At 40.3% G+C, this 15842-nt stretch overlaps 1 protein-coding gene across 2 annotated transcripts in view; it reads right to left on the bottom strand.

Annotated features, from left to right (window-relative positions):
- Nucleotides 1-2952: 2952 nt before the first annotated feature.
- Nucleotides 2953-15842, bottom strand: part of MFAP3L (microfibril associated protein 3 like) — a 33627-nt gene continuing 20737 nt past the window's right edge. For both annotated transcript variants that reach the window (XM_054030974.1, XM_054030975.1), the window contains exon 3: nucleotides 2953-10503. In XM_054030974.1, the coding sequence (XP_053886949.1) occupies nucleotides 9641-10503 (863 nt within the window). In that variant the 3' untranslated portion in view covers nucleotides 2953-9640. The remainder of the gene's footprint in view (nucleotides 10504-15842) is intronic.

The following is a 15842-nucleotide window of genomic DNA, read 5'->3' as shown; positions in this document are numbered from 1 at the left end:
CAGCCCTAATCTTTTTAGGTTCTCATCATAGGGAAGCTGTTCTATGCCCTTGATCAACTTTGTTGTTCATTTCTGAACCTTTTCTCATTCCACCATATCCTTTTTAAAATGGGGTGATGAGACCTGGACGCAGTATTCAAGGTTCGGGTTCCCCAAGGATTTATATAGTAGCATTATGATCTTTTCTGTCTTATTTTCTATCTTGTTCTTGATAGTTGCTAACATTCAGTTAGCCTTTTTGACCACTGCTGTACGTTGAGCGCAAGTTTTCAGAGAACCATCCATGGGGATTCCAAGATCTCTCTTTTGAGTAGTAACAGCTAATTTAAAGCACATTTTATATGTGTAGTTGGGATTATTTTTTCTAATGCATTTTACTTTGCACTTATCAATTTGAATTTCATCTACTATTTTGTTGCCCAGTCACCGAGCTTTGTGAGATTCCTTTGTAACTCTTCACAGTCAGTTTTTGGACTTTACTATCTTGAACAATTTTGTATCATCTGCAAACTTTGCCACTTCATTTTTCATTCCCTTTTCCAGATCATTTATGAATATGTAGAACAGCACAGGTCCCAGTATTATCCTTGGGGGACTCTGCTGTTTACCTCTCTCCATTGTGAAAGGTGACCATTTATTCCTACCCTTAGTTTTAACCAGTTACTGATCCATATGCTTGTGGACACCCTAAAAGAATTCTAATAGATTGGTGAGGGATGACTTCTCTTTATAAAAGCTGTACTGATTCTTTTTCTTGTTTTATTTCCTCCATTTAGCTTCCAGGTCCACAGGACTAGCTTCTTTGCATGTAGCATTTCTAAGGTGCAATAGGGCAATTCAACAATCCTTTGTATTGCGAAGTTCCTTCCCAGCCCATCTGATTTTGATAGTCTTGGATGAGTGGGGGGAGGAGGGAATTCCCGTGCCTGAGTTCACAAGTTCAGAGCAAACATTTTCAAAGTTATAAAGCCAAACGTACATATTTTCTTATAGCATGTAATATAGATATTACAGGTGAGATTAATGCATGTAGCCACTTACAAGCATTTCATAGACTATAAACACTAAATACATTCTTATATGCCTAATACCTATTTTGAGCAAAACTAACATACAGTTGAACTGGTCTGGTCTCCAACTATGAGTTTGTTAGTTCTTAGCTAATGCCTGCATTCTTGGCCAGAGCTGGCACCTACTTTGCCAGCATCACAGGCTGATTCTCCAAATGGAAGGGAAGTACATTCTCAGATAAGGCCTTCTATTGTCTGCATGTGAAATAGAAGCACACATCAGTGTAGCTAGCTTTCTGAACATTTATCTTTACTTGATTTTTGCACTGTTGCTTATGGGCTTGATTCTTCCAAGCTGACCTTTCTTCATGAGTAGTGCTCTTGGAATTGGAGCTCCATGAACATGGATATGCCCATAAATAACTACATTACAACAAATCAAAATGTGAAATTCCTGTTTTAAATTCCCAGTTGCATTGTAGTAAATACTAACTAGTAAATAGGCTGAGACACTATTCCCAGTATCCATACCTTTCAACATAATTGCCCTTTCCACTGAATTTATAAAGTTTGGGGTATACTTCGATGAAAAGCAAGTAAGTAGAACTGGTTGAAACAGGCAAAATGTACAAGAATTTTGTGATACGTTAATTCCTGGGCAATGGAATGTGTTGTAGATATTCAAAACTTTGACTAACAATAGTCCAGCTCTAAAGTTAAGCATTCTAGGAGGTTTTATTTTGTTTCTTCACTTTGAGCATTTGACAGCACTTTGTGTACAGTCAGATGTATTCCCTGTCTCAGCTTTTGTTTACCATGGAGCTCTCCTGGGCATGCTATCCCCCAGGTCCTGTAAGAGAGCTGATGCTGTTTCAGTGGAAGGTCTCCTTTCCCTAAGACCCCTGTAGAGAGCCAGGGAAAAACAAGCTGGGGGACAGACAATAATACCCCTTTTCTTCATTCCTCGGATGTATTCATGGGCTAGGAAATAAGAAAGAAATGCTTCACTCCATAACATTTCTCTGCAGGACTCAGAAAGGAGTTTAGAAGATAGACCTAACCCTAATGCTGCTATTGAAGAGGCAGTGTTCCCAGGGGGAAGTGGCAGGACCAAACATATAAGGTGGTGCTGCTCTTGAGCTTCCCCATTCTCCTTCATTGATAATGATGCAAAATGAACAGCTAAAGACACAAAAACTAACAGTAAGAATTTTGTTAAGGACATTAGAAGCAGGAAGCCTGCCAAACAGGCAGTAGAGCCACTAGATGACCAAAGTGTTAAAGGAGCACTCAAGGAAGATAAGACCATCGCAGAGAAGCTAACTAAATTCTTTGAATCAGTCTTCTCTGCAGAGGATGTGAAGGAGATACCCACATCAGAGCTATCCTTTCAGGGTGGCAAAACTGAACTACTGTCCCACGCTGATGTGTCCATAGAAGAGGATCTAGAATAAATGGATAAATTAAACAGTAATACGTCACCCAGACCAGATGGTTTCACACAAGAGTTCTGAAGGAACAGAAATATGAAATTGAAGAACTACTAACTGTAGTATGTAACCTACTGCTGAAACAAGCCTCTATACCAGATGACTGGAAGGTGGCTAATGTAATGCCGATTTTTAAGAGAGTTCTAGAGGTAATCCTGGCAATTACAGGCCAGTGAGCCTAACTTCAGTGCTGGGAAAATTGGTAGAAACTATAGTAAAGAACAGAATTATCAGACACATAGTCTCGCCTCTTTGGCTGAGAAGAAACTATCAAATTGTGGCTCACGCCAGGTGGAGTGAATGTCTAACTGGCCTTTAACTCTTTCTTGCCTGTGATGGGGATTCACCCCATCACAGTGTCGGTTCAAACTTCAGATACTGCTGTTTTGCAACAGCACCATAATTTTTCTGAGTAATCACTGCTGTTTTCATATCAGCAAACACACAATATACTCTGTGCAAATTCTTTATTGAAACAATGATCAATTTACAAGCTAGATCACATTTTTGCCACTTTAGCATGAACTGGTTTCTCTTTGTGATTTATGGCTGTGAAAATCTTAGAATTGACAGTTCTTAAAAGCAAAATACAGTAACTATGCTTCTGATCAGCAGAACACATTCATAGGTCTTTTACATTTGTTGTAACATAAAAAAAAAAGAAAACTTCCAGAATTACTGAAATATAACTTGTAATTTGGAGCAAGCATTTTCTTAGCATCTAAGAAAGTTTAAGCAGTCCCACAAAGTATGATCGATACCAAGGAGACCAACACTTTAAATAGTGATTTGCCAGTATATTCTTGGTAATAACTTTCAAGTCTCTGAATTTACCACTGGGTATTACCGCTTTTTTAAAAATGAGTTATTCTGAATCAGTATGTAGGTAACTTACTTTAGCAAAGCTGGTCAGGAAACCCTGATTATATGTTACAGTACTTTCAGTTCTTGACATATAGGGATGACCATGAAGGGTGTAGCTGCATTAAGAACACAAGATCCCCTTATTTCGTTCTAAAATTGGATTAGTCTGCATGATACGTTTAGAACATAATTTGTCTGAACAGGGACTTTCCGCATTTTGAGTGTTGTATGGTACCAAACACACTGATGCTTAACAAATAATAATAGTGTAAAAAGGTGTGCCTAGGCCAAATTATAGGTAATTTATCACTCCTATTCCTTTTAAGTGCTTAAGGTGTGTGATGAAACTATCCTGGATATAAATTAAAGTTATGTAATAATGTAAATACTAGAAATATAATTATAGTTCCATCAAAACATTTATACTAGCTATTTCCAAATGTTATTCTTTCATCATATTATGAAACACAGTTCATTTTAGATAGATTATGATTAAATAGGCTAGGAGGAAGAGGTGGAATGAGATCTTCAGACCTTGTTTGCCACATCACTACAGCAAAATGAGTGCTTAAAAGCATTTACTAAACATTATGCTTATAGGTGTAACACAATAGATCCAAAAAGATACTGAAGATTACTCAACCTCTATGAAAACAGAGAGAACATATTTAAAACAGAACTATTACAAACCTACATTTACCCCACATAAAACTATTTTTCATTCAACCAAGTAACACATTAATTATGACCAAACTATTATATGCCCCCAAAAGTTATATTTACCTTTCAAACATTTTTCTGGGTGCATAGAGAAAGAAAGCCTTCAGATTACATTGATTGAACCAGCATCATCTATGAACTTTAAGGTTTAATTGGGTGAAATCCTAGCTCCAGTGTCAAAACTCCCATTGACGTAAATGGGGCCAGAAATTCACTTATTATGCCTCTCTGAGCATCAGATACAAGCAATTTAGCTAAGAATTGGTTCACTGTGCACTTTAAAGCCTGCGCTTCATTATTCACTTTGCATGGTCCAGCCCTTTGAAAAATAAATAAATTTCCTTGAAGTATAGATTTTATTTTGCTGGAAACCATGGGGTTATTTGGCCTCATACTATTACTGTAATTTATTAATAATTATTATTGAACAGATTGCAGGAGAGCATAGGGGCCTTAATCAGGATCAGAACTCCACTGTGCTAGACATTGTGGCCTGGATCCTCAAGGGACGTAGGCATCACAATGCCTAACATGTAGGTGCCTAAAAAATCACTGGAATCCACAAAGCATGAATCAGAGCCTTGACTCCCTATACAATGCATGGGGGATATAGGTGCTTGAGAATGGGATCCACAAAAGCCAGCATGCTAGGTGTGAGCTGCCTAAACTAGCCAATGGGAGATACCCATTAGAGGGGTGTGTCTTAGATGTTGAACTTCATGGGGGGCATGGCTTAAGCCTGTACTGGAGGGAGGCACCTATCTCAGCTCGTAATCCACAACTGGGAACCTCTCTCTTGGAGGCAGGTGGCTTAGGTGCCTAAACTGTTTCTTTCAAGAATGTCTGCTGCTTAGCTCCAAACAAAACAACTGGAGGAGGTGGCCTTCATCATAACCCTTAGGCCAGCAGTGGTTAGGATAAGATGTGGGAGACCAGGGTCAATTCCCACTGCTCCCTGAGGAGAAGGGACTTGAATGGGGTCTCCTACTTCTGTCATGAATGCACTGATAACTAGGCTATAGAGTCATTCCTTCCCCCAGTGGCTTAATTAATATTTAATACAAAGTGGAACAGCTTCAACAAGAGACTGAGACTCACATTGGAATATCCCATAGCCCACTGAGATGGGAAACCCCTGTTCAAACCCCTTCTCCTCATCAGACACAGGGGGGAACTAAAATGGAATAGGCATTGCTCTGCCCATCGCCACCTGGTTTGAGGATTGCACTGGGGCTTAGGAGTGAGATGGGCGTCCGGATGCCTGCTAGAGCAGCAGTGTACATGCCCAGAGGCAGTAACTTAGGCCTGGTCTACACTGCTGCTTAAGTCAATGTCAGTTACATCTCGCTTCTTGGGGAGGTAGAGTACTGAAGTCGACAGGAGAGTGCTCTGCCATTGACTCATCACGTATTCACCAGATCCGCTAAATTGATGCCGCTGATTGATTTAGCATGCAGTATACACAAGCCCTCAAGCTCTTAAGGAACTTTTACATTAGGACTTTAGGCACCTACAGGCAAGGTGGATTGATTTAAATCACCAATTTTAATCATGGTTTAAATCACCAAGCAGAAAACCTTGATTTAAATAATTAGTGTAAATCGTGTTTTGCATTTGTACTTTTTAATTATTTTCCTAAAGAAAGGTTGATTCTCATTAGTTAGTACTATTAAAACATGTTATTTGCAACTAAATATAATCTTTGGTGCTTCTTTTTACTAACCAGTAGGATGTAATATATCTATATATATTTATTTAAACAAGTATATAGCTTAATTTACATTTATTCAGATTCTTAATTTTTAAATATTTTATCATGTTAGAAAATGGTGAATGATGCATCCCTTATTTACCAGATTATTTATTTTTTACTTGTGATGTGTATCAAGCTCTCTTTGGATGGAAACTCAAATTTAATTAAAAGTGCACTAAAACAGCATTTTAACTTTTTTATTAAATAAAACTACCTTAAGAGTGCTGAATACACAGGAAAGTTTATCAAAACATGTTTTGCATTTAAAACTGATTTATTAAACAAAAGAAATATTATCTGTAGTTAATGAATTGAACTGATTGTTTCTAGTCATCGTGCCCTTTGAGATTTTAGAACTAGTAGATCTCATTCTCTCACACCTAGTTTTTAATTCTTCAAGTAGGAGAGGGTAAACAAGCTTTCCTGCTTTTTCAACTCCCAATTGGCTTCTTAACTTTGAATGAACTACTCATTGAATTTAACTAGCTGAATAAACTGAAATGAGGAAAATATTCTCTCTGCAATTGCAGAAGAGGCTACTGCTGTCAGAACTAGTTTAGTATTTCAACAAACTCTGTTTCCAGTAACTTCCACCAGTTCGTGGGTATGGTTTTCTTGAAAACTTGGCAGCAAACATGTATTGCTTAATATTTTTATATTTAAATGGTTTTAATAGCTTATAATAATTTTAGCCTTCAACATACGTTGTCACTTTCAAATGTATTTTTAAATAGGTTTGGTTTTAAAAAATAAATCTGAATTTAATTTAAATACAAAATATCTAATTTAAATAAGTTTGATTTTTTTGGTTTCAAAATATTGATTTTTTTTTTTATCCCTTTGCCTCCAGGGTTAGGTGGCAGCTGAGAGGGGATTTTGAAGATGGTAGTGATGCTTAAAACTGGGGGTTTAGGAACCTAAGCCCCTTTGTGGGGCCCAAAAGACCTCAAGAGATGACACAACCGCAGTCCAGAGTTGCTCACAAACTAGAGGAGTAATCTCTTCCTAAATGTATAGCATTCTGCTATGAAAAACCGGGTGGCTCTTCATGAGAAAATTACTTTCACTGAGCAACAGGCAAGTCACTTTATAGTATGAAACCATTTTTTGCTAAACATTAAACAATTAGGAATATCAATATGTCTCTTTAGTATAAATAATTAAGACAAATTAAAAGAACTCAGTGCACACTTCCACCCTTGCTTTATGTAAAATCTCCTTTTTGTTGCAAGAGCAAATAAGTGATTAAAACAAAAAGGATAAGAACATAAAACAAAAATGTACTTCAGACTGAAGAGCTTACAGTGTGTTTCACTTGATGAGCACTTTCACTCTCACAGGTCATGATAAACATCATTCTAACACACTCCTGTCTCTTCTTCTGCACAGTATGGTCTAGTTTTGTTTCACGTAACTGCAACTAATTATACATTTTGGGCCAAATTTTAAAGAGGCCTTGCCCCAGCATATTTCTGTTTGTGAAAGTGCACATTTAGATGTCAAATTACCTGACTACTGGGTGCAGTCAAATAGCTGGCATTTAAATGGCTATAACTTGCACATACAGCTGATAGCACCCTAAAAAAAATTAGTCAAGTTGGGCCTCTTATTTTTTGTTTCATACCCATTGGCCATAGAAATGTAAGGAAAGGGACATTTTCCATATTTTACGGGTGGGGGCAGGTGCATATCTTAGCTACTTCAGTGTATCTCAGTGGATTGTAACTGAACTGGGTCCTGAGGATACTCAGCACTCCATTCAGGGCCACCACCACCATTGTTATCCACCTTCTGATGGCTGCAGTTTCAGTGACCTTGTTTGTCCCCAACTATTTATGCGGTGAACATATCTGATCTCCTCCAAGCCAAACACCAGCACTGCTCAAAGTTGTACTAGCTGTGACAGCTGTTGGGAAATGTCTGGGTGGCCCAAGCTCACCAATTTCTCAGCAGTCTAAACGAATTCTCTCTCCACAACACTCCGGAGTAATTGACTCCAGGTTATCTCTAACACTTGATCTAATGCATGGTAGCCCTTCTCCAAAGTGAACAGACCATGGTCTGCTCAGCAATTCCAAGTGAAATGTGTATCAGATGATTAAATAACATACTGTTCATCATGCACAAATTCTAGCTTGTAAGTGATCTCGTTCCATGCTCATCCAGTAGTGCATAATATTACAGTACTTCTGAAATAGACACTATCCCTCTTCCCTCCCCCACCCCTGCAGTTCATTAATATCCTAGCATAACTCCATGATCCTAATATTATAGAATCGTAGGACTGGAAGAGACCTCAAGAGGTCTATTAGTCCAGTCTCCAGCTAAGGAAGGACTAAGTCTTCTCTAGACCATCCTGGACAGGTGTTTGGCTAACCTGCTCTTAAAAATCTCCAATGACAGACATATGCCCCACTTGCCATGATTATGAAAGCTATATACAGATGGAGTCACATTTGCTCAGATGTCAGTGAACCCCTCACCCCAGGAGATCTCAATTTGATGAGGATTTTTTTAAAATAGCAAATCATAACACAGTTTGTGATCATTGTCCATTTTTATGCACTGAGGTGACCATTATGACTTAATAGCAAGTACACCTCTACCCCGATATAACGCTGTCCTCGGGAGCCAAAAAATCTTACCGCATTATAGGTGAAATTAAGTTATATCGAACTTGCTTTGATCCGCTGGAGTGCGCCGCCCCGCCCCCCCGGAGCGCTGCTTTACCGCGTTATATCCGAATTCGTGTTATAACAGGTCACGTTATATCAGGGTAGAGGTGTATTTGACTAATTTTTTAACTCACTGCTAGATTAAAAAGATTATGATTATGAATGCACTTGTTTTTGTTCATCAGGAAATTACACTGCAGAAAAAGGAAATCCTGATAAACAAGGATCTTTTACCACTTCAGCCTCACCTGCAACAAATTACTGGAGTGTACAATACTTTTACTGAATCTACACTCCTGACAGGTTATATAAAGTCACCTGGTTCCATTTACTTCTACCATGTAAGCAAAACAAGACAATAAATTTTGGACACCCATAGTCCTTCTTGATATAAACTTCTGGTAAAGTCAACAGATGGTTAAATATATGAAAAAAATCTAATCCGTGTTTGTACTGTAGCCTTCTGGCAGAAATAAAGTGCTTTCTTTTCTGTAGAAACAAATACATTGTATATCATCTGTATGAATGAACACTTATTGGCTTCTTCAGTCTAAGGGGTAGGGAAACCTATTTCCCCACTGTCTAAACATAAATAAAATGGTCTCAAATGAAAAAGACACATTTAACCTTCTTTAATAGCCCTCTAATTCACAATGCAGCTTGGCAAAGATGCTTGGTAAATGGGATCTAACTAGGATTTTATTTGGCTACTGAAATCCTGCCTCCTGGGCAATGTTTCAAATTCATGGGAACAGTTTCACAAAAATGCAGCAGAGGGAAGAGAGGAAGCGGAAGGAGAAAAATGAAGAACAGTTTTATGTTTAGTAAATCTAAGTGTCTTTAACACTACAAATGACTTCCAGGAGGTCACTGAAGTTGACAACAACCTAGAAATTACTGAGGTAAATGTTTCTGAAAAAAACTCCTAAACCAAAAAGAGCAATTAGTATTAATATAATAGTAATTACTCTGTCATACATCATAGTAAAATTAACTCAAAGAAGAAAATATCAAATAATCCACATGCATGCTTTTGCTATGCTCCAGGTAAGGCTTAGCGGCAAGTATAATATCTATTTTTAAAGGAGCTCCACCTGATTTTCTATGCATAGATTCACAGAATAATCATCATACATGGCTTTCATAAATAAAACATGTATTTTTGTCAGTTGCCAATGCTATATCATTAGAGTTTAGTTCAGTAGAAGGCTCAGGAATTGGGTCAGTAGGAGATGCTGGTGTTTGAGGAATCTCTTCTTCCTTAATTTCTAATTGCACACTGTCTTGTGACTGGTCATCTATACAGTCCTTTTTGGACAGCTGATGAACTGACACTTTTATCGCAATCTGCTGTGGTGGTTCATGCAGTGATGATGCCTCAGAGTCAGCTGTGGGAGAGTCGCTGCGCTTTAGTGCATTAGGAATCATAAACATATCATCTCCATCAGTAGTCTCCTGGCCTTCTGCTGCTTGTCGTACAAAGTTCTGTCCCTGTTCTTCCAAGCCAACCACCTCCATGATTTCTTCCATTATAGTCCTGCAGTTCATGATGAGAGGTGGCAGAGGAACACTTCGGGCAAGTTCCTCAATGTAGCGAGCAAATTCCATGGTTTTGAACTGGGTTACTTTGGCAAGCTCAAGAGTTTTGGCTGAGGTAATGATTGGGATACGCTTAGCAATCTCAAAGGCTTTTTGTAGTTTCTCTGCTCCTTCTGTTCTGAAAAACTCGTTGATGGCTTTCTCAGTTTTCTTCAGATGGCTGCTCATCATACACAGCCTGGTAATGTTCAAGATCATAACAATGGTAAAAGCTACGAGGCAGACAATCATGTAATAGATCCCCATATCTCCGGAAGTAAAGACGACCCTCAGAGTCACAGTATTATTCACAGTGCCATAGATGTTAGAAGCAACACATGTGTATTTACCTCTATCGTCAAAAGACACGCTGGTAATGTTCAGTAGCCCATTGTCAAGAAACCACCATTTTCCTGCAGGAAAGATATAGAAGAAGTCAGTCCAAAACATTTGTTTATATGGGGAGTATCACATTTTAATCATCAGTTTTGTCATACTGGCTCCAGAATTTAGAAAAATGGCAACAACGTAGACTATACTAGAGTGAATCACTTGTCGTCACAAAAACATGTCTGCTTTTAGGATCCCACCACAATACAATTTCCGCTATTGTGAAGATCACTGATTATACTCAGGTCGCATTTTAAAAATGTTTCGCTATCCACAATAAACTATATTGTATATCTATCATAGTCAAACAAGTTAAAAACCTAATTACCTACTGCGGACAGCATCCCAAACTCATGCGGTACTTCATAAAATGCTGAATTTTAATGAATAATAGAAGTTTGAGATAGAAGACCTGATAAGTCACCTAGATCATTGTTGAATCCAATGAAGATTGTAAATTTTCTGGTGTTTTGTTATAGTATAGGGTTACCATTCGTCCGGATTTACCCGGACATGTCCTCCTTTTTGTTCTAAAAATAGCGTCCGGGGGGAATTTGTAAAGCACTCACAATGTCCGGGATTTCCCCCCCGCAGAGCAGAGCGAGCAGCTGGGAGGGCTGCAGGAAAGTCCCGGGCTGGATTCTGGAGCAGCTATAGAGGAGCCGGATCCGCCCTGCATTCTGAGCCGGCAGCTCCCTTGCAGCCCAGTCCGGCAGCACTGTGCAGGGCCAGGGACCGGGTTTTGTTGTGCTGGGGAGCGCAGCCATGTGTCCGGCTCGGCTCGCACAGAGCCCAACACCCTGTTCTGAGCAGCAGGGTAAGGGGGCCAGGGAGGTTCTGGAGGGGGCAGTCAAGAAACAGGGGGGGGGCTTTTTGGGGGGAGTGGAGAAAGTTTTGGGCAGTCAGGGTACAGGTAGGGGGTAGGGTCCTGGGGGGCAGTTGGGGGGGGTCTTAGGAGGGGGCAGTTAGGGGACAAGGAACAGGGAGTCTTAGGTAGGGGGTGGGGTTCTGGAGGGCAGTTAGGAGCAGGGGTCCCAGGAGGGGGCAGTCAGGGGACAAGGAGCGGGGGGTAGGGGGCTGGGAGTTCTGGGGGGGAGCTGTCAGGGGGCAGGAGTGGGGAGAGGGATCGGAGCAGTCAGGGGACAGGGAGCAGAGGGGTTTAGATGGGTTGGGAGTTCTGGGGGGGGCTGTCAGGGGGTGGGGAGTGGTTGGATGGGGCGTGGGAGTCCCAGGGGTCTGTCTGGGGGTGGGGGTGTGGATAAGGGTTGGGGCAGTCAGGGGACAAGAGGCAGGGAGGCTTAGATAGGGAGTGGAGTCCTGGGGGGCAGTCAGGGGACAAGGAACGGGGGGAGGGTTGGGGGTTCTGGGGGGGCGGGAAGTGGGAAGTGGGAGGGGCAGGGGCGGGGCTAGGGCGGGGCTCCTCCCGTCCTCTTTTTTGCTTGCTGAAATATGGTAACCCTATTATAGTGACAAACACCACTATTTTTTAGACCCTAGGGAGATATGTATGCCCTATTCAGTTGGTTTGTAGTGTGGGTTTGATAAATTGAAAGACTGGCTTAAAAGATGATGTTCACCATGGGTGTGGAGGGCTGGTTTAAGGTCCTGCATCACTTAAACTCTGCAGTAAATTCCAGAGTATGGACAGGGAGTAGAGAACAAATGGACAGTGTAGCTTTACTAATTCTGGATGTTTCTGTGTCTCCCTGAATACCACACAGTGGCTCTCCATGCTGATCCTCTGAACAACAGCACAAGGGTGGCTAAAGGCAGTGGCACAGGATCTGCAATTACAGAGAGAAAGTGGCACAGACACAACAGCAGTGGCAATGCCTGCACTGACAACCTCACCTCTTGATGTGGGGTATGTGTGTGCGTGCGTGTGTATTTAATTCTCTCCCCCTCCGATTTCATCTTCTCTCTCCATGGAGATTTGTTTGTTTGTTTAAAAGCGTCTTTTAGTTCTTGGATTCTTAGTCTTATGCTATGGAAGCATATTATGTGTAATTTGAAATTAATCAGACAAGCCAGCTTCAATTTGGAATATTAGTGGCTTTCCTCTTTTTGAAAATTATTCTAACTCAAAATATGGCTCATCCTAAAGGTTTCATAGTTAGTTTGCACATTTATCCTCAGTGAAAATCTATGCATAAGCCTACTTAACATTTTTGGAGTTCCTAATTATTTTTCAACCACATTATTAGTTCTGCACTCTTATTCTTATGGATTTGCAATGTCTGAAAACTCCCAATACTAATCAAGTGTGTAATGATGAGCAGGTGGGTAAGTCTTTGCAGTACCAGGACCTCACCATCCAAACATTGTAAGCTCGTCAGAATTTTCCATGTCTACAGGTTTTCCTTTGTACATAACATTATGGAATGAAGAAGTTCTAGACATGCTGTGTACTAAGCCACAGTATAAATAATAAAATACACTATGGCAGATTAAAATAATAGGGAAACAAAACAAAAATGTTAAAGTACAGTTATGTTCATAGCGACCATATATATAAATTCCCTAGTACATTAGAAAGTTAGTTATTAGTAATAAGAAGTGTGGAACTTTGTAGTTAATATGTAGCGGGGGTAGCCATGTTAGTCTGTATCTACAAAAACAACAAGGAGTCTGGTGGCACCTTAAAGACTAAAAGATTTATTTGGGCATAAGCTTTTGTGGGTAAAAACCTCACTTCTTCAGATGCATAGAGTGAAAGTTACAGATGCAGGCATTATATACTGACACATGGAGAGCAGGGAGTTACTTCGCAAGTGGATAAACCAGTGTTGACAGGGCCAATTCAATCAGGGTGGATGTAGTCCACTCCCAATAATAGATGAGGAGGTGTCAATTCCAGGAGAGGAAAAGCTGCTTCTGTAATGAGCCAGCCACTCCCAGTCCCTATTCAAGCCCAGATTAATGGTGTTAAATTTGCAAATGAATTTTAGTTCTGCTGTTTCTCTTTGAAGTCTGTTTCTGAAGTTTTTTTGTTCAATGATAGTGACTTTTAAATCTGTAATAGAATGACCAGGGAGATTGAAGTGTTCACTTACTGACTTTTGTATGTTACCATTCCTGATGACCGATTTGTGTAAATGGAATTGACACCTCCTCATCTATTATTGGGAGTGGACTACATCCACCCGGATTGAATTGGCCCTGTCAACACTGGTTCTCCACTTGTGAAGTAACTCCCTGCTCTCCATGTGTCAGTATATAATACCTGCATCTGTAACTTTCACTCTATGCATCTGAAGAAGTGAGGTTTTTACCCACAAAAGCTTATGCCCAGATAAATCTGTTAGTCTTTAAGGTGCCACCAGACTCCTTGTTGTTTTTGTAGTTAATGTACTTTTTAGATTAATTTAGTATTCTAACAATATTATAATGTATAATCAGTTAAATAATCTTAACTATGATCTGATTCTGCCACCTTCATTTACGTTGAGTACCTTACTATGTAAGTAGCCCAGCTGATTACAAGGAGACAACTTACAGAGTAAGGGTGTCAGAACTGAGCCCTAAAGTTTTTTTGTCTAACCATATAAAATATTTTAGGATGGGGTGTGGAATTCTCTATATTATTATATCCAAAAACCACTACATTAAAAGAATGCTAAGACTGTGAAGTAAAGCAAGAATAGATGGTATTATTATCCCATTTTGATGCTTGGGAACTGAGGTCCTGTTGAAAAAAAGCGGCATGTGGCCATGTAATTAAAGACTGTATCATAATGAATACACAAAAGTTTGCACATGCAATTTTAATTCTGGCATTTCCTAACTTTTGAGTGTCTGGCTTTGCAACCTTAACATTCTTTGAACACAGGGTTTTTTTTTTTTTTTTGCATGTGTCTCATTTCCTAAGTTTTTAAAAAGCAAATTTCTAAAACAGAAATTCCATCGTGTGGCATTATACTGACCACCATATAGACTGACCCATTATACTGCTTGGTCATCAGCAGGGTTGAAACCTGTAGATCCGCCGCACAGACCTTGCCACTTGAACTAATGAAGCAACTGATAACAGCTGTAGGTTTTCAGTCTCTATATGCGCTAGCACTAAAGGGAGATGGGACACAAACTCTGCCAGTGGATTTTTGCTGACAACAAAGGAAAGGCCAGATGCAGGAATTGCGAGATGGTGAGGAATGGTGACTTGTTCTGGAGGGCAGTGTGTACTAGTGGTCACAGACCCATCGACCCATTCCCCATAAACTTGACTCCTTCTATCCTGTCTCCTCTAATCTGTCCATGTCTCAGTCCTGTCTCTTTCCCACCCTGGGATCCTTATCCCAGTCCCACCCTTTCACCTTGCCAGGCCCAGTCTCTGCTCTTCAGGCTTCTAATCCCAAGTCTGTCTCCTTACCCAGCCACTTCCAGTTCTCCCCCCGCATCCTGGCTCCTCAACACATCTGTTTCCCTTCCCTCCCCAGCCCAGCTCCCCCCCTCATTCCCAGTCTACTTGCCCAGCTGGTCCCCATCTACCCCCATTCCTGATGTGATCTCAGTTTCCCCCTCCCTGGCTCCTAAGCTTCTTGGCTCCCAGTCTCCTTGCCTATCCCAACTCCCATTTTCTTTTTTCCTCTACAGCCCCCCCCTTACCAGCATCTAAGCTCATCCCCCCAACACTCTCCAAGCGCCTTGTCAGGATCTATTTCCACCAGCACCTCACCCCCTTATCCAGCTCTTGTCCCCTGTACATTTGAATCAGGCAACTTCCTTCTCTTGAACATCATGAAGATCACTGAGAGCCTAGGAGATACAGTTTCGCTTGCAGTTCCAATGCCTGGTCCTGGTCCAACCCATAGCAACACAGAGCTGCAACTGCAGGGAAAGTCAACTGTGAGCTAGAGCATGTCCAATGAGAACACAATCTTTGGAAGAATTTAGCTCCGAAGTGCTAGCAAATCTCTACCAAGCATGTGTGAACTGCAATGTTTTTTTTTTTTCAATAGCTTACAATGAGGCCAAATTTAACATGGACAAGACAACACATCTTTCTTTAACCTCATCCTTGGAAACAGCCAAACTGGTTTTGCTGATTTTTTTTTTTTTAAAGAAAATTTCAGTCTGAGGCAGACACCCAGCATGGAACATTTCAGCCCAAATGGTAATAGTTTGGCAAAGTTATAAGCAACTAAAAATAGGGTCTTATAAAAGGAAGTGTCAGGCAACCTTCATAATAGGTGGCCCCACTTATAATATAGTGTAATATATAAAGCATTGGTATTGCTAATCCTCTTCTTAATCAGTAGGATCTTTATTCATTGTAAAATCACAAAATGGCTTGCTGATGTATTCCTGCTGCAGCTGTTACAAATGACATAATTGCATTTAGACAGTGTTTGGTTTTGTGCCA

This window comes from Malaclemys terrapin, chromosome 5, assembly GCF_027887155.1.
Source record: "Malaclemys terrapin pileata isolate rMalTer1 chromosome 5, rMalTer1.hap1, whole genome shotgun sequence".
In the NCBI taxonomy this organism is placed as follows: Eukaryota; Metazoa; Chordata; order Testudines; family Emydidae; genus Malaclemys; species Malaclemys terrapin.
Note: the sequence above shows the minus strand (reverse complement) of the source record. Positions and strands in the feature narration are given on the sequence as shown.